The 19237-nt window shown below is 37.3% G+C and overlaps 2 protein-coding genes across 7 annotated transcripts in view; one reads left to right on the top strand and one right to left on the bottom strand.

Annotated features, from left to right (window-relative positions):
* The window catches only part of map2k7 (mitogen-activated protein kinase kinase 7), a 34285-nt gene extending 17229 nt beyond the window's left edge, over nt 1-17056 (top strand). Inside the window, exons 7-12 of one of the 2 annotated variants that reach the window (XM_051702425.1) lie at nt 121-300; nt 2882-2962; nt 3145-3287; nt 3450-3495; nt 3801-3940; nt 15560-17056. In XM_051702425.1, coding sequence (XP_051558385.1) covers nt 121-300; nt 2882-2962; nt 3145-3287; nt 3450-3495; nt 3801-3940; nt 15560-15599 — 630 coding nt within the window. In that variant the 3' untranslated portion in view covers nt 15600-17056. The remainder of the gene's footprint in view (nt 1-120; nt 301-2881; nt 2963-3144; nt 3288-3449; nt 3496-3800; nt 3941-15559) is intronic. The other variant, XM_051702424.1, reaches the window with a different exon arrangement.
* pnpla6 (patatin-like phospholipase domain containing 6) overlaps nt 10383-19237 on the bottom strand; it is a 59849-nt gene continuing 50994 nt past the window's right edge. For 4 of the 5 annotated variants that reach the window (XM_051702418.1, XM_051702417.1, XM_051702420.1 and 1 more), the window contains one exon: nt 10383-15633. In XM_051702418.1, the coding sequence (XP_051558378.1) occupies nt 15556-15633 (78 nt within the window). In that variant the 3' untranslated portion in view covers nt 10383-15555. The remainder of the gene's footprint in view (nt 15634-19237) is intronic. The other variant, XM_051702419.1, reaches the window with a different exon arrangement.

Genomic DNA, 19237 nt, shown 5'->3' with positions numbered 1-19237 from the left:
CTCATAGTTTCCTCAAATAATTAATGTTTCTCAAGGTGAAGAGTGGTTTTCACTAAGCACTGCTCCAATCTTTCAATTTCTCTCTCTCTGCTCCTCTTTCTCGCTCTATCATTTATATAGATTGTGAAGGCTCTGCTGTACCTAAAGGAGAAGCACGGTGTGATCCACAGAGATGTAAAGCCATCAAATATCCTGTTGGATGCCAAAGGGCAGATCAAACTGTGTGATTTTGGCATCAGTGGCCGACTGGTGGATTCTAAGGCTAAGACTCGAAGTGCCGGCTGTGCTGCTTACATGGCGGTGAGCACACAAACACATTCTCTCACATACGTTAAAGGTGCTGAAAGCATTTTTAACTATTCTGAAGCTTACATCAGACTGAGCCACCAGCTATTGGTGGAGAGGAGAGTGTAGAGTTATAGAGCCAATTAATGGAGGGGGATTATTAGGAGGCCATGATTGATAAGGGCCAATGGGGGGAATTTGACCAGGACACAGGGGTTACACCCCTACTCTTTTTACAAGAAGTGCCTTGGGATTTTTAATGATCAAAGAGAGTCAGGACCTCGGTTTAACATCTCATCAGAAGGACGGTGCCTTTTTACATTATAGTGTCCCCATCACTATACTGGGGTATTAGGACCCACACAGACCACAGGGTTGCTCTTCCAGCAGCAACCTTAGATTTCCCTAGGAGGTCTCTCATCCAGGTATTGACCAGGCTGAACCCTGCTTATCTTCAGTGGGCAACCGGTCTTGAGCTACAGGTTGATATGGCTGCTGAGAGTTTCAAAAGCTTTTTCACTGTTCTAACATTAAATAATTTCCACTGAACATGGATTGGATCTGTTAAACACATGACAGGTGAAACATTTTCAGGTCTCTCCAGAGATGTTTGATTGGGTTCAAGTCCGGGCTCTGGCTGGGCCACTCAAGGACATTCACAGAGATGTCCCTAAACCACTTTTGTGTTGTCTTGGCTGTGTGCTTAGGATCATTGACCTGTTGGAAGGTGAACCTTCGGCCCAGTCTGTGGTCCTGAGTGCTCTGGACCAGGTTTTCATTAAGGATATCTCTGTATTTTGCTGCGTTCTGCTTTCTTTCAACCCTGACCAGTACCCCAGTCCCACAGCATTTTGCTACCACCACCTTGCTTCACTGTTGGGATGGTCTTGCGCAGGTGATGACAGGTGCCTGGTTTCCTCCAGACATGACACTTGGAATTGTGTGCCTTTCCAAATGATGTCCAGTCAATTGAATTTGCCACAGGTGGACTCCAATCAAAGTGTAGAAACATCTCAAAGATGATCCAGAGAAATGGGATGCACCTGAGCTAAATTTTAAGTGTCATAGCAAAGAGTCTGAATACTTATGTCAGTGTGATATTTCAGTTTTTCATTTTTAATAATTTTGCAAAGTTATCAAAAATGTGGTTTTTGCTTTGTCATTAATAGGGTATGGAGTGTAATAATTTAAAGCATTTTAGCATAAGGCTGCAACTTAACAAAATGTGAAAAAAATTAAGGGGTCTGAATACATTCTGAATGCACTGTAAATATGATAACATGATGATTGATGAAAAACGACATATTTTGTACTACTTAAACATTTCTGCACTTCTATTTTTTCAGTCCAAAACAACAGAATTCACATTTTACATACTATATATGATGGAACATTACAGTTTCATACTATGCATATGTTGGACAATTCCACGGAAATGTTAACCACATCTAGGAAAAAGAAAGTTTAAAGCAAAGAAACAAAACTCCCTTTTAAATTCCTTCAATATAGTGGTTTAATGGACAGTGGATAATGCTGTCCAGACTGCTAGAGGGCACTCTTGCTCACACAGCACTGGCTGAAGCGCTGAATGCAGAAACGCAGCCTTTTAAGGTAAAAGTAATCGTGCAAGGCCATATTGCGATTTCAGTCTAATTCAATCAGTCATGCAGCATTAATAGATATCATACCAATGTCTCAGAAGTCAAAGTTTACTGGTTTCAAAGCATTTTTTTGGATGTAGCCTATAGGTAAGTGCCATTTTCACTGTCAAAGTGTCAAATCCGTTTATGGGGGTTTTTCCGCATTAATATGCGCAAGAACGAGAATGAATAAAAATTTAATATTACATGTAAAATGTACATATTGTGGCCATTATTATATCTGGAATGTGCATTTATATTCACAGAGTTTTTACAAAGTGTGTTATTAATTAATTATAAATCCACCATTCATTTTTCATATCGCCGGTTTCATGCATATTACCAATATACCGACGGTTTTAATTTGGTCAATAATTGGTCGAGGAATATCGGCAGCCAATACATCAGTGAAATGCTAGTTGTACCGTTGACACCGTCACAGAGCGGAAGAGCAGCATTGCGTTTTCTCACAAGTTGTCAAAAATAAAAGTAACAAAATAGCACCCTCAACTGACAGCTGTTATGAATTTGAATATGCCATTAAACATAAATGATCTGCTTCAACTACTACAACATGCACAATTATTGACCAGCAGAAAGCACATCAAAGTCTTCTGATTGGCTGATCAAAGAATTTGACAGAGGCCCATGGCCACATTTTGTTTGCTGTTTACACAGTGAGGTATCTCAGGACACTTATGTCAGTGATATCTTTCAGGGAGTAGGAACATTTTCTGAATACCATTTCATAAAAAATCGCTTACAGCACCTTTATTTACACATTTCCTTTGCATATTTGATATTGGATACACTGATCATAAGACAGACTTATCACCTATCTGCTGGAAGAAGTTGAAGTTGTAGTGGCATCATTGATGATGCTATTGCAGGCATTTCTGTTTTACTCTGGCAGCATTTACCATATTAATCTTCATGATCTCTTATGTGTTTCTCAGCCTGAGAGAATAGACCCTCCAGATCCCAGTAAACCAGACTATGACATCAGAGCTGACGTCTGGAGTCTTGGTATCTCTCTGGTGAGTTCCTTCTTCCTTGTATTGGTTGCTTAGGTGTCCAGCAGTTGGTCGTAATGAAAAATTCAGGGATTTGCTCATGTAGTCATTAATGTGGAATTTAAATGTAATTGAAGAGCTGGATTTCAAAACACCATCTTCTTGAATTGCTGTTAACAAGTATCTATATTCCTTCCTGCCTGTAGGTTGAGTTAGCCACGGGACAGTTTCCTTACAAGAACTGCAAGACGGACTTTGAGGTTCTCACCAAAGTTCTGCAAGAGGACCCACCGATCCTTCCTCTCAGCATGGGCTTTTCCACTGACTTCCAGTCCTTCGTCAAAGACTGGTACAAACAACCACAAGTTTTAGCTTCAGAAAAAGTTCAGACGATTTTTGATTTCTTTCCGGACACATTGTTGGAGACATATTTGTATTCACACAACACAAGGGATTTTTGGTTGTATTTGTTTGTGAATTTTGTATAGGTCTAATTCTTCTGTCTCTGTAGCCTCACAAAGGATCACAGAAAAAGGCCAAAATACCACAAGCTGCTTGTAAGTGTCAATCTTCCAGTTGAACTCCCATTATACTCCCCTGCTCTTATTGTGTGTACCCATGTAGAGTGTCTTTAAAATAGAATTACTAGGGCTGTCGATCAATTAAAAATTTTAATCAAGATAAATTACCTTATATTCTAATTAGTTGAATCGCATCTTAATATTTGCTGAAATAGACCCCAAAATAATCCCCCCAAATAGAACATTTAAAATGATTATTCAAAATAAATGTCAGCCTATTCGATATAATGGTCCATCACTAATTCACATCTTTAACCAATTCTTTGTGTGTTTTCCCATAGGAACACAGTTTTATCCGACGTTATGAGGTGTCAGAGGTTGACGTGGCGGGTTGGTTTCAGAGGTTGATGGAGCGCACTGAGTCTCCACGCAGCAGCCAGTGCTTCAGCCATCACCAGCTCCACCATTCTCTCTTCAACAGGTAGCCAGCCGGAGAGAAAAAGAGACACGGAGGGAGAGAAAGAGACAGAATGATGTGATGTTGATTTAGAGACGGGCAGATAAAATGTACATTTGAAAGGATGCAAGGAGTGGATAAGGACAGATTGTGAAAGAGAGAATGTAAATATTGGAGTTTGACTGATTGACAGACAATCCTGAGCAGGTTCGATGTACAGTAAATTTGAAATATTTATGTCCTCATCCACCCATCAAACAGGATGGACCATTATTGGTTGCTTTTGTAGGGGGCCGTTCAGACCGAATACTGAAAAAAACAGCAGGACTTGACGCAACGGTCAAAAACGTCCATCTAGCGTATGTTTAAGTGTGAACGGCCCCTTACACACTCACTGTGACATACATGCACACACACATTTACAATAACACGCTGTTTCACATAACCTACAAGCATTTACCGCTATATAATGTTTAGCCACAAGTATACATGTATTTCTCGCTGCACGCAGTGGGATCTACAAAATGCTGCACTGGGAACTTCACTTCTGTTTCCGCTCAGTCCGTTCAGTTCAAAATCAGCACGTCTTGAAGTCCTCCATAGCCCCTTACTCAGGGACTGAACAGAGTAGTCAAACAACACTGTGCAATGATGTGTGTGAGTGTGTGTGTTTTCCGTTTATCAGTCTTCGCTTTCAGTGTGTGGCAAGTCTTCACTTTCCTGTACAGTTTGAGGACAATTGTTCACAGCCATTCAGTAAATCTAATAGAAACTAGGGAGACATTTTATGATGTATGTTTTATAGAAATGTTCTTTTCTGTGCTAGGAAGCATCATCAGATATTTCAATAATTGTAACATGTATTTAAAGAATTAGTGATTCTTAGCGGTAGAACTTTTAATCCTTGAAGCTCAGATTGTTATAATTAGTTTGGTCTGGAATGTATCAAAATAGATATATTGGTGAAGGGAGAAATTTTGTATTTGAAGATAAAACTAGTGGTTGACCGATTCTAGGAGCAGGGTGGCATATGGATAATTACGATGAAATGGCTGTCGGCATATATTGGATCTAGGCGAAATGACAACTTGACAAAATGGCCAAATAATAGCCAATTAATCGGTCTGGCAGATATATCGGTCTATCACTAAATAAAACACAAAAAAAATTAGTCCAGATTGTGTAAAGTTGTGCACAGTGCACACCTCAGGTCGTGTTAGAGATATGGCGAGAGTTTAACAGAATTCAGTTTTGTTTCGGTCTTAAAGAGTGTCTGAGGAAGAAACGGCAATTGGCCACCAGGAGAATAGATGAGAGATGTTGTCATAGGCACTCAGAACGCTTTTATTTATCTGTGTTGAGAGACAAGTGGGGAAGTTTTTGGAGTAATCAGAGGGAGAAAGCAGTTTATTTGCGTTGCCTCCATTTCATTCTCTAGAACCGTTGTCTTTTCCCATCAACATTTGAGTTCCCTCAAACAGGGTTCAAACCTCAAACCAAAGCTTGTTTTTTTTTTTTTTCGAAAACACTTTTTGACACAGGAGCACTGCTTTGATTTTCTGCCAAGCTGTTGTTCTCATTGGATTTCAGCATCTGTTCGTTGGTCGCGCTGAAGATGTTCAGCGACTTTCACAACCAAAGCTGTAGAGTTTGAGATTCACTGCTTTAAAAAGCCAAATCACCGCTAGAGTGACAAGAGAGAAAAATGCACAAATGGGCTTGGAAAGAATCAGAGGGTAATTGTATGTTGAGGCAGGAAGGGAATATGGTGTTTAAAAAAAAAAGAATGTGGAAAGACCATTGAACGTGGCAGAGGAAATAACAGACAATGATAGGTGGAATATGGAACGTATGAAAGAGAGACTGCAGTTAAGTCTTATAGAAAGTAATGGCTTTCTTTTTGAGATCATTTTGTGTGTAGATCTGGTGAGGTTTCAGGGTTGACATTGGAAAGTGTTGGTTTTTTCATAGATCGCTATGTTGTGAGCTGGCAGGACATTATATAAAAGCTTTGAATTGTATTGAACCAATGTACCAATTTTTGGTACATTAGTTTGTTAATTAGTTTGTGTTGTTTTGCATCTTACCCTTTTGTTATCCTTGAAACTTTTTTTGTATTATCTGCTATTATTATTATTTTTATTTATTTATTATCTTACTGCTGCTACCGATTACTTTAGATGCTGCTGTCAATGATTTTATTCCCCAAAGGACAAGTTTTTTTTTTCTAAACCAAATGCATAAAACAGTGTAATGTCTACACATTTACCAAATATGAGAATGATTACTGGTGGAGCGTTGGAGGAGCTCATGATATGATCTATTAAGAGGAAAAGAGAGAGAAAGCAAGAAAGTGTAGTCATTTGAGAATATCTATATCTTAATGGTTTGCTTTAACAACTACACCACTATGCTGACAAACTTCACCGCTCACTGTAGGCAATTAATAATGACTTTCAGTTAATTGTGCAAAATAGTAGACACCAGCTGGTAATATTTATATATATTTTAGCTAGATTTTCCGTATGCGGGCAGATATTTTTGTAATTGTCTTCCTGTGACCATCCTGCGGTGGATGGAGTCATGTTTTTAAAATCCGACCACTTTATTCATGCATTAATAAGTTTCAATAAATTCCCCATATTAAATAACTTAATTATAAACAGGGCCACACAGAAACTCTGTCCGCAGACCTTCACAGAAATCTGCGGAATGGCGGTCATTCACAAAGTTTTACGTATTTCCCACACTTTTGTGTGCGTTTATTAAATATTTTGGCTAATTTGATTACGCTTTCAGCTACCAATAAGAATGCAGTACTTCCATTTGCAGTACAAAGCTCAAACACAAGGTGCACTTATTTTTATTTTTTTTATGTGTCTTACACTTTGACTTGACACCTAGTGGCGTGGATGCAGCGTCATTCAAACGCAGTAGTTTTCAGTTTCAGATGCCATTTGTAGAAATTCACTATTCATAGTTAGCCATGATTAATCCATGAGTGAAAGTGTCAAATAACAGGACGGTTACTGAGATTAACATGTAACATTAACATGAGGGGATCCTTTCCATGTAGAATAAAACAGCTTTTATAAGGTAACAGATATGACTGGAGTCTTCATCTCATGTGAGTGCTCATGATTTTATAAACAAATGTTTCAAAATTACTATAAATTTCTTTGAGTAAAATGACTGAGTGCACCTTTAAATGCATGGTACGTTCACATCATGTCACAATTATTACCGTAATTATGAGATTCTGACTTGAAAAAGCCATTCACGTCTTCATAGAACTCTAGTTGTAAACTTGGTATTCTATAAAAGCTCCGACTTCACAATTAATTACTGTAAAATTCTTTATTCTTTAACATTTTGCAAGAACATAAAGAGGTGCATTAATGAATTAATAGTGATTACATATTTTGCTGTCATTAAAAACAAAACCATACAAGGATCCATTTTGGTGTTGAGCGTTGCCATAGAAACGACATTTTTCAGTCATAGAGCGTGAACTGCAGCAAGTAGAATTTTCAAATCGTCTTCTCATAATTACAGTAATTCTGATAGGTTGTGAAAGCAACCTCATGCTGCAGAATTCTGCAGATTTTGCCCCAAAATCAGCACAATGCAAAAAATATGCAGATTCTGTCTGAATCTGAATCAAATGAATCTGAAGGAATCAGAAACTGTATGAAACACTTGTTCCGTTTCTCCAACACTATATTTAGCAGTGAGCAGTTACTATTTACCTCCCAGTAGTTTCTTCACTCTTTTCACAAGCCAAATAGAGCCTATAACAGAACTTGCCATCAACATAACATTGATTTCCTGTTAACTCATAACATGCTGTTGAAATTCATCTCTGGTTCCTGCCTGTCTGTCCGTCCGTCATTCTCTCAGTAGACCTCATTGATATGACTGCAGCATTACACACCAAAGGTGTCATCAATAAAACAAATTCAAACCAGTGACATTTTTATTATTGATATTGATGTTATATTAGCTGATGCTGGATTGTTCTTAGCAGAGGAGGACCTCAAGTGAGGCAGGGAATATACAGCTTCATGTATGTAAATGCCTGTGAGACAGTGATGGGTGAGGTGCTGGTGTTCAACACAGTCCACTGCCATTCTGATTCTATCCCTCCTCCACACACATTAATATAGCTCTTCATTTCAGATTTGGACACGGCATCTTAGTGCTCTGTTATCAGCAGTTCCTCACCCTTCACTGTTGTTTTGCTGACCCACACACACACCTATGGAAATATGGCTTGAGATCCTTATTTTCTTGGTTTATGCTTGGTTTAACGTGTACTTCTATTCACTGTTTTCTGGCACTACTGTATTTTAATTTATCTTTATTTTGTAATTATTCTTATGTTTTACTATTATAAGCATCACTCCTGTGTGTGTGTGTGTGTGTGTGTGTGTGTGGCAGCATCACTGATATTTTTGGAGTGTTTGCTTAGGCGTGTACTTCACCATCATGGAAAATTGAGTCTTTGTTAAATGTAAGAATTTCTGTTGTTATTATTTGTTAAATTATCTTAAGGATGGCCCACCTGTAATTAAACCAAATACTCACTATGCAGTCACTCAGATCAAGTCAGTTTGCTTTTTCCCTTAACTTCTGTATATACACACAACTACTGGAGCCACAGGGAATTTTAAAGGAATATTCCGGGTTCAATACAAGTTAAGCTCAATCGACAGCATTTGTGGCATAATTTTGATTACCAATAAAATTAACTTAGAATTCTCTCCTTTTCTTAAAAAAAAAAAAAAAAGCAAAAATCTGGGTTACAGTGAGGCACTTACAATGGAAGTGAATGGGGCCAATCTGTTAACATTAAAATACTCACTATTATTGCAAAAGTATTGCAAATGACGATTTAAACAACTTTACAGATCAAATAATACACAAGTTTTAACAGAAGAATTAACGTAAGAGCTTTTATAAAAATTATAAGCTTCACATTGCAGCCTTTTTAAACCCTCCAAAAATTGGCACTTCCATTGTAAGTGCCTCAGTGTAACCTCAATTTTATTTATTTATTTATTTTTTTAAGAAAAGGACGGATGAGTCAAAATTATTTTTTTGTGGTAATCAGTATTATGCCACAAATGCTGTCGATTGAGCTTAACTTGTATTGAACCTGGAATATTCCTTTAAGTGAGTGAATATCATGTCCTCAGCTAGTGCGAGAGAGAATTTTTGATCAATAGTGTGAGAAGTGTTTTCTTTTTATTTCGACAATGAGCTGACATATTTAAGGATTGTACTGGGGTAGGGGAAGGGTGGGTCGGGGGTGTGTTTGGGGTCAGATGGGGTTGGTAGTTTCGGGATTAGTTTGTCCAGTGCTGTAAGTATATCAATTGCATGTTATGATCTCTGAAGTAACTGCTGTTGATTTTACACTTCGTTTTGGGTTGGAGGGAGGGGGTAAGGCAGACATAAAAGTTTTATCTTTATTTATGATTTTTACACGCATATATAAATATATATATTCTGTTTTTTTTTCTTCCAAAAAAAGATAATTTGTGTTCTTAGAAAAAGACACACTTTTGCCGTTTTTTACCTCCTGACTTTGTTTTGATCTGCATATGCAGAATTTTTACTTTTATTATTGTTTGCTGATTTCATGCTGTTAATAATGTTGTCATTTATATCGATTCATGAACTTTTTGTTTGTTTTTCATCCATGTTATATTTGCGTTTGGTTGATCTACAAAAGAGTGCTACGAGAGGTTAGTGTCTTCAGCTGTTAGAAAACAAAGTCTGTAATTTTGTATTAGTTTTGGTCCTTTGTTTTGTTTTCAATTTTAAACTTTTTGATTACCATTTTGCTTATTGTAATGATTTCTATCATCTTCAGGGTGAAAATCACACCAAATTAAGAGAAATGCTCCTTGAGAAAAGAGTTATATTTCAAGGTGTTTCACGAGTGGTTCTTGGGAATGTTGCGTCAAAGGTGTGTCTTTTTCTGTTGAAGCCAAGCAATCCCTTTTCACCCTCTGATGTATTATTATTTTCATTTTATTTTTTGCTGAATGGTTAGTGTCTCTTTATGTGGAAATCTCTATTCGTAGCTGCTGTTGCACTGGAGGTTTTTTTATTATTATTATTATTATTATTATTATTATTATTTGATGTGATGGAATTTAGAATCATGCAGTTCACAGAAGTGTTTAAATCTGCTCATTTTCTCTTTGATGCAGCAATTGAGATGCTGTCAAAAGCAATGGTTGTCAAAAATGGTGTGTGCTCCATTATTGTTGGCTTTTTTTCACAACTTTAAAATATATTTAATTGATTAGAAATTATTTTGTGCCAACTTGGACAACCTTTCATGTTTTCTGGCATATGGATTTACAAATGTTATAAAATATAGACATTATGATGCAACATTTTGCTCTCTTTTTGGGATTAGTTTGATTTAAACTAAGATATTTGGTGTGATATGTTAAAAAAAAAAAAAAAAAAGTCACTGACGCTTTCTGCCTGTCAATCATTTTGAGCGTTCTAATAGAGTTGTAGTTGCAGCGAATTATTGAGGCTTAATGCCAAATTCTGATCCATAATGTGTCAGTTGAGGGCGCTGTTTCGCTACTGTTGTGTTTGACAACCGAACATGCGTTGTGTCGTTTTCAACCATATGGGTGCGGTGTTTTGGACAGTGGGGGCGTGGCTAGATCAACGGCTCAGTCTTGTGGAAGTTAGAACGGATAAAATCGTTTACATCACCTTTAACTACAACAGCCAAGAACGAATATAGTGTATCTTGTCTTTGGTGTTTTTTATTTATTTTATTTCTTTTCTGGGTACCATCTTAATTTTAGCCTGGAACAAAAGCATCCCACATTGTTGTGTTGTATTGTGAGACACAGCAACATAGTTTTCTCATTGTTTTAATGTTTTTCCCCCTTCCCCACTTTTTCTTGTTTAATTATTTCAAATGAAAGAAATGCCATTATATTGTGAATACCTCAGGTTTTTTTTTTTTTTTTTTTTTTTTTTTTTGGACAAAAAATTAAAATCTTTTAAAAACCTAAAACAAATATAAAAAAAAATGTTTGTGTTGTTTATTTAAGTACTGTAAACAGATGTCACCCTTTGAACATTGTGAGCCATCTGCTCTGTCTCTATGAACAAGATTCAAAAAATAATCTTTAAAAATTTTGTTGACTTCGCTTTGGGCCTGAGCTCCTCCGGAGTGATTTAGTCATGTTTTGCCTCACCTTTCCACCACAATATTTTGAGTTTTAATGAGCTGGACTGATGTAATGATTACATTTTTTTGTGAATTTCACTATAAGTGCCATTCTAGTTCTGGGCTGCAGAAGGTATTTGTCAAATTTCTGTGTTCACTCAGATTGTTCATGTCAACTTCTAACTCTATATTCTCTATTGAGCTATCAATGTTTTTTTAGTTTTTTGTTTATGTTAAACAAAGGTGCACTCAGTAACTTTTGTCTTTGTGTCATCTTGAACTTACACTGACATCTAGCAGCTTGGATGCAGCATCATTTAAAATCAAATGATTTTAGATGCCATTGTAGAAATTTAGTATTCACAGTCAGCCATGATTACTTTAATCAATGAGTGAAAGTGTCCAATAACAGGACTGTTACTGTAGTTAAGAGAGTACAATTTGGCTGGTCATGTAAATCTAAAATAGTAGCCCCCATGTGCGGACCCTCTCCATGTAGAATAAAACAGCTTTTATAAGGTTACTGATATGACTGGAGTCTTCATTTTAATGTGAGTGGTCATGATTTCCTACATATATTGCAAAATTACAATTCATGTCTTTAGAAGTTAACCTTTTTTTATTGAGGAAACAATTACTGAGTGCACCTTTAAACAAGTCATTTTAAGACATCTGTCAGAGCCATGCCACAGTAGTAGTGAAAATATTACCAGTTCGAGCCTTGCCGGTCATATAGCCCAGTCCCATTACCCCCTTTCTTTCTCCACCATTTCCTGTTCTATGTCACTGTCCTGTCAAAAAACTATGATAAAGGTAATTTAAAAAAAAATTCATGAGATCAGCATGGTATTAAATCAGATTTTTTTTATTTGTGTTTTATCATTCAACATTTATTTCTCAGGCTTAAAACAGTCGCACAGGTGTGAACTTCAGTTGCATCTCATATTAAGACTGTAAAGACAAAAAAAATTTTTTTTTTCATTATCAGTGCAAAAATGCTAATCAAGCAAAACAAGAAACAGTTCATCGTTATTCTCTTTTTCCTCTGTGTTGACTGTTTAATAAACCATTTCAATATCTAAATGTTTTAAGTTGTTAAAAAGCCAGTAGTAAAACAAATAAATTAAATTAAATTAAATAGTTGGCAATCCTTTCAGTTTTCATAAACATATTAAACAAAGTTTGTCTAAAAAAAACAAAAAGCAAAAGTGTCAAAGGTTAAGGGATTTGTACATCTTTTCCAAAAGCAATGAGGTTTCAGAGATACTGAATGTACATGCAGTGATTACAGACACTGTTTAGGTTGGTAAATATCTGGGAAAGATGACATTTGGCTATGGAGTGAGAGTAAATGAAAGTACACTGCATCCCCATTTAACAATCCCACCTGCCCAGTGAAAAACCTGCTGTGGTCTCAGTCTACCTCATGTCAAATGTGATATTACAGGTGTTTTTGTTCTTGTTATAATAATTTGTGAATGTGGGAATGTGCAATAAGAAAATAAGGCATCCACCTTGTCTTCTTGAAAGACAAATTCAAAGCTAAACCCGTGTACGCATGCACGCACGCACACACACACAAATATGATTTTTGGCATTAATGCAACTCTTCATGAAAAAAAAACTTGCTCCCTACCTACCTCGCTCCCATCCTTACCCTCTATCTCACTTTCTTGCTCCCTATCACGTTCACTTCCTCCCTCGCTCATTTACTCACTCCCTACCTTGTTAATTTCCTCGCTCTCTACCTCACTCACTTCCTCATTCCCAACCTTGTTCACTTTCTCACCCTCTACTAGGGATGCACCGATCAGATACCTGGATCGGTATCAGCTCCAATACTGACGTTTTTAACCAGATTAGGTATCGGTCCGATAAACCCAATTAAAATCCGATACCATGTGTTAGTCATGGTCGTTACTGACAAGCTCCACAAAAAATGGCATAAAAGAACCATAAAAGTAGTCCATATGACTCGTGCATTTTATTTAAAGTCTCTTATATATACAATAGCTTTGTGAATCTCAAAAGGCTGTGTTTAATAATTAAAAAGAAAGTCTGGATGTGCAACGCACTTCAGTAAATGAGCGGTGCACACACACATAGTATGCGCTGCTCTCAGAGCTACATGTGAGTGCTCCACATGAACTACAGCTCAGATGTAGATGCTCGATAGTTCGGTTTGCTTATAACATGCATTGAGATTGGAACTGGAGGAGCAAGTCACCAGATTTTTAATGAAAAGCATATTTAACTACTGTGAACTAGCCCAACACACAGACACTCTAATCTCACCGTCTTCCTGATTAAGAAAAAAACAACACATCTGATCGGTATCAGCCTATACTGAGAGTTCAGGTATCGGAATCAGGAGAGAAAAAATGGTATTGGTGAACCCCTACTTTCTACCTCATTCTCTTTTTGATCTCTACCTTGCTCACTTCATTACTCCCAACCTTGTTTATTTCCTCTCTCTACCTTGCTCATTCCTCACTCCCTTCCTCGCTCACTTTTTCCCTCACTCTCTACCAACCTCAAATGCTTATTCAGCATATATTCTTGTTTCTTTTCGTTTTCTTTCTTTTTTTTTTTTCATTTTATCCCCTTTTCTCCCAATTTGGAATGCCCAATTCCCACTACTTAGTAGGTCCTCGTTGTGGTGCAGTTACTCACCACAATCTGGGTGGCGGAGGACAAGTCTCAGTTGCCTCCGATTCTGAGACTGTCAATCCGTGCATCTTATCATGTGGCTCGTTGTGCATGACACCACAGAGACTCACAGCATGTTGAGGCTCATGCTACTCTCTACGATCAACGCACAACTCACCACGCGCCCCATTGAGTGCGAGAACCACTAATCGCGACCACAAGGAGGTTACCCCATGTGACTCTACCCTCCCTAGCAACCGGGCCAATTTGGTTGCTTAGGAGACCTGGCTGGAGTCACTCAGCACACCCTGGATTCGAACTCATGTCTCCAGGGGTGGTAGTCAGCGTCAATTCTCGCTGAGCTACCCAGGCCCCCTATATTCTTGTTTCTTTATCCTCTGCACTATTTTAACTCTACTACTTTTACTTTTATCAAACCAAACTCCTTTTTTTTTTTAACTGCCTTGCATTTCTTTATCCTTTATTTAGAACTGTTTCCTGTACAGCCTATTCTCAGCTGCAGAGCTTCACATCCTGGTTCTTTGCGGAAACCCATTTTTTGAAATTCGCCAATGAATGTTCAGTTTTATGCAATTAAATCACAGACTTTTGTAGTTTAATTATCACACTAGGACATATTGCAATTTTTATTTGATTACTTGTGCATTCAAAAATTAACTTTCTTCCAAATATGTCAAATTCCTTTACATTCTGCATTTTATAGCTAATGCCATTTTATGACAAGTTTGCGCCTGGGTTTTCTACATACTACATGTGGTAACCGCAGTATAAGCAGACTCCGATCACTGAATTATTGAAAATTAATTCACATCCTGAGGTATTAAGGCAGAATCACCACAATAACATCCCAGCGTGTGACTTAATAAATAAATAAAAATTAGTGGTCCGACCGTCATCGTTGTCTAAAGTTTATAACTCAGATGTTTTTTGGGTAACAAAACAGCAATGTTGGAATGAAAAAAACTATATTTTGTTTATATCAACTGTATAGTATTTTGCACTATATCAATACTTAGCAAAGCAGAGATGACAGCAGATGAGCACAGAATGTGTGTGACTGGGATTTGTTTATGATGAACATTTATGACGATGTTTCACAATGTGCAGTCGGCAGCTGTGACAAAACGATACATATTTGTATATTTGGCTCCTTTCCCGAGTCTGAATCCTTACCATGTTTTTGTACATGTAACAAAAACTTGTTAGCAACAGGGTCAAAAAGTTTTAAATGTTTTCCAGGACAAATAATTATTTCCAGGACATTTAGGTATTTTTCTAATTTTCCATGACTGGAAAACTGCATTGCAAAATTCCAGGTTTTCCAGGACACGTGGGAACCCTGACATAAGTATAGCGGTATACTGGCCATAGATATTATTGTCAGTACACTCTTTTACCAAAACAACTAAAAAGAGGTAGAATCCCTCATTTCACTGGCACAGTCTCTCAAGAAGTTGTTCCCTGTTTATGTGGGTCCATAACTGTCTTGGTGAATGCCCACAGTCCCTGCACCCTTGCAAAGTCTTGAGACAAAAATTCAAAAAGGCAAAGCAACAATAGAGGGAGACAAAGTTTTGGTGACAAGTAGTGGATAATGTAGTGTTAATGAGTCTGTATCAATATCTTTGGTGACTTCCCAACAAATGTATTAGTTCAGAAGACTTCTGTGTCCATTTTTTATACTCTTCAGTCTCTGGTAGGAACCTACTTCTCTTTCCAGTGATCTTTGACCTCTGGACCTTGCATTACTTTCTTTTCAGCAGTCTGAAACTTCAGAGAAAATGTTGGAGTCCCTGGTAATTCTCCTCCTCTGACGGACCGTCTTCTCCTCGTCCTACCCACACAAACACGCACACAGAACACATCAAATGTTTGTTTTTTTTAAGTTTAACCGGTTATGCTGTTCAAATGTGAAGAGTTTGATCTTGTATCTAGACTATGTTATCTGAAAAGTGATATTTGTGTGTATTTTTAGCCAGGCTTTGCTTTTTGTGGGGACTCATTTTCTGGAAATGTTACATGCAAAATGGTAAAACCTGACCCAACAACCTTGGGGTTGTCCAAGGAAAAAAGGCTCATAAATGGACTAAATAATGTCTTAATTCATATCTAAAAATGCAAAACAGTGTTTTTCAGGGGTAATGTTAGTCTACAGTAATTATTATTAGTTTATATCAAGTATATTAGATGTGAATGGTAAGAGAAAATACAAATTCTGTCATCATTTAGTCACCCTCATTTTGTTCCAAACCTGTATGGCTTTCTTTGTTCCGTGGAACACAAGAGAAGATGTTGGGAAGAATGCTGCCTCAGTCACCATTAGGGCTGGTTATTGATAGAAATTTTCCGATTCAATCTGATTTCGATTCACAAGCTCTCGATTCCATACCGTTTTCAATTCATATGGGTATATTTCAGTTATAATGTCCATTTTGCTTACATATGAAATAAATTCTCTCCAGCTAATGCTGTTGATTATACTAGGTACATTGCAAAAATATCAATTTTACTAATTATATTTTTATTTCATTTTGATCACATTTTAGCTCTCTAAAAATGAACAAATCAATGTATTTAAATCAATAAATATGATATTATATTGCATATATTATATTTTGTTAAATTTGTACTGTTTACTTGCATAACCTCGTGCGACCCCGCGTCCACATGCATGGACGTTGTATTTTGACTTCGCTATACGCAACGCATCATTTAAATCAATAAAAAACGACTGAATACTGTTCATAAGACTCTAGACTGTCATTTAAAGGGTTAACTTCTGCCACACCTAGTCATACGACACAATAGCATGCCACTGATTTCCGTGAAGCGCTCCTATGGACACAGCGCCAACAAAAGTGCCTCTGGTAAGAAAGTTTTTTCATTGAAACCCGTTTGGTTGTAAAGAGGAGTCTCTAGTTTCGTTTGACATGCCGCATTAAAAAATCCGTTCATTTTCCGTGCATCAGCACCCTGATAAACATACTGTATGTCCACATATGTGGAAACTCGTAAAGCATTTCCTCAAAAGAAGAAAAAACATGTTAATTATTTATAATAATCATCTGTGGGTCATTTCACTTCATTTTAATATACATTTTGTTATATTTTATTTTGATATCTCTGTGCAATACAATTCTATTCGTTAACATTAGTTAATGCATTCCTATATACACTATTTACTATGCATTTTCACATTGAGAATCAATGGGTTCATCCAAAAGCTGAAAAAATATTGCCTTCAGAGGCTTTACAGTGGTGTGAAAAAGTGTTTGCCCCCTTCCTGATTTCTTATTTTTTTTTTGCATGTTTGTCACACTTAAATGTTTCAGATCATCAAACAAGTTTAAATATTAGTCAAAGATAACACAAGTAAACACAAAATGCAGTTTTTAAATGAAGGTTGTTATTATTAAGGGAAAACAAAATCCAAACCTACATGGCCCTGTGTGAAAAAGTGATTGCCCCCTAAACCTAATAACTGGTTGGGCCACCCTTAGCAGCAACAACTACAATCAAGCGTTTGCGATAACTTGCAATGAGTCTTTTACAGCGCTGTGGAGGAATTTTGGCCCACTCATCTTTGCAAAATTGTTGTAATTCAGCCACATTGGAGGGTTTTCGAGCATCAACTGCCTTTTCAAGGTCATGCCACAGCATCTCAATAGGATTCAGGTAAGGACTTTGACTAGGCCACTCCAAAGCCTTCATTTTGTTTTTCTTCAGCCATTCAGAGGTGGACTTGCTGGTGTGTTTTGAATCATTGTCCTGCTGCAGAACCCAAGTTCGCTTCAGCTTGAGGTCACGAACAGATGGCCGGACATTCTCCTTCAAGATTTTTTGGTAGACAGCAGAATTCATGGTTCCATTTATCACAGCAAGTCTTCCAGGTCCTGAAGCAGCAAAACAGCCCCAGACCATCACACTACCACCACCATATTTTACTGTTGGTATGATGTTCTTTTTCTGAAATGCGGTGTTACTTTTACGCCAGATGTAATGGGACACACACCTTCCAAAAAGTTCAACTTTTGTCTCGTCAGTCCACAGAGTATTTTCCCAAAAGTCTTGGGGATCATAAAGATGTTTCCTGGCAAAAATGAGACGAGCCTTAATGTTCTTTTTGCTCAGCAGTGGTTTTCGTCTTGGAACTCTGCCATGCAGGCCATTTTTGCCCAGTCTCTTTCTTATGGCGGAGTCATGAACACTGACCTTAACTGAGGCAAGTGAGGCCTGCAGTTCTTTGGATGTTGTTGTGGGGTCTTTTGTGACCTCTTGGATGAGTCGTCGCTGCGCTCTTGGGGTAATTTTGGTCGGCCGGCCACTCCTGGGAAGGTTCACCACTGTTCCATGTTTTCGCCATTTGTGGATAATGGCTCTCACTGTGGTTCTCTGGAGTCCCAAAGCTTTAGAAATGGCTTAATAACCTTTACCAGACTGATAGATCTCAATTACTTTCTTTCTCATTTGTTCCTGAATTTCTTTGGATCTCTGCATGATGTCTAGCTTTTGAAGATCTTTTGGTCTACTTCACTTTGTCAGGCAGGTCCTATTTAAGTGATTTCTTGATTGAGAACATGTGTGGCAGTAATCAGGCCTGGGTGTGGCTAGAGAAATTAAACTCAGGTGTGATAAACCACAGTTAAGTTATGTTTTAACAGGTGGGGCAAATACTTTTTCACACATAGATTTTGTTTTCCCTTAATAATAACAACCTTCATTTAAAAACTGCATTTTGTGTTTACTTGTGTTATCTTTGACTAATATTTAAACTTGTTTGATGATCTGAAACATTTAAGTGACAAACATGCAAAAAAATAAGAAATCAGGAAGGGGGCAAACACTTTTTCACACCACTGTATGTGGAGTTAGGATGAAAATAATTTGCATTTAAAACTTTTCTGCGACCAGTGAAGATAGACAGCACACTGGAGGTTAAGTCATTCACTAAATAGGGAGCCAGGGAGCATCCTATTGCTTTCTATACAACTAAGAGCATTCGATCCTAAAATCAGACCAAAAGTTCAGTTTCAGGCAGCAGATGATGTCTGGACCATTCAACATGTTTGGCAGACATGGGACAATGATAATCAGTACATAGATTCAGAATTTTAAAATGCAACATTTTATTTTAACATGGTTGGCAGTGATTGGATGATGATGGCATTACTTCGAATTAAGAATTATTTACTCAGCTTTATAGAAAATCAGCTGCAATGTCCGTAACGTCTCAAAAACATGAATAACCAACACTTGCTCAGTGTTATTTAAAATTTCACAACGTAGTCTCGCTGTCCACATATATGGACATTAATTTTTAGGAAAACTATTTGCTATAGATTTTAGGTGCTACTAGTTACAAATCAAAAATGGAAATGGAAAATGCACACAGCAGACACGCGGGGGTCTCAGGAGGATAATTTGTAGTATTTACAAGT

This window comes from Myxocyprinus asiaticus, chromosome 7, assembly GCF_019703515.2.
Source record: "Myxocyprinus asiaticus isolate MX2 ecotype Aquarium Trade chromosome 7, UBuf_Myxa_2, whole genome shotgun sequence".
Lineage (NCBI taxonomy): Eukaryota > Metazoa > Chordata > Actinopteri > Cypriniformes > Catostomidae > Myxocyprinus > Myxocyprinus asiaticus.
Note: the sequence above shows the minus strand (reverse complement) of the source record. Positions and strands in the feature narration are given on the sequence as shown.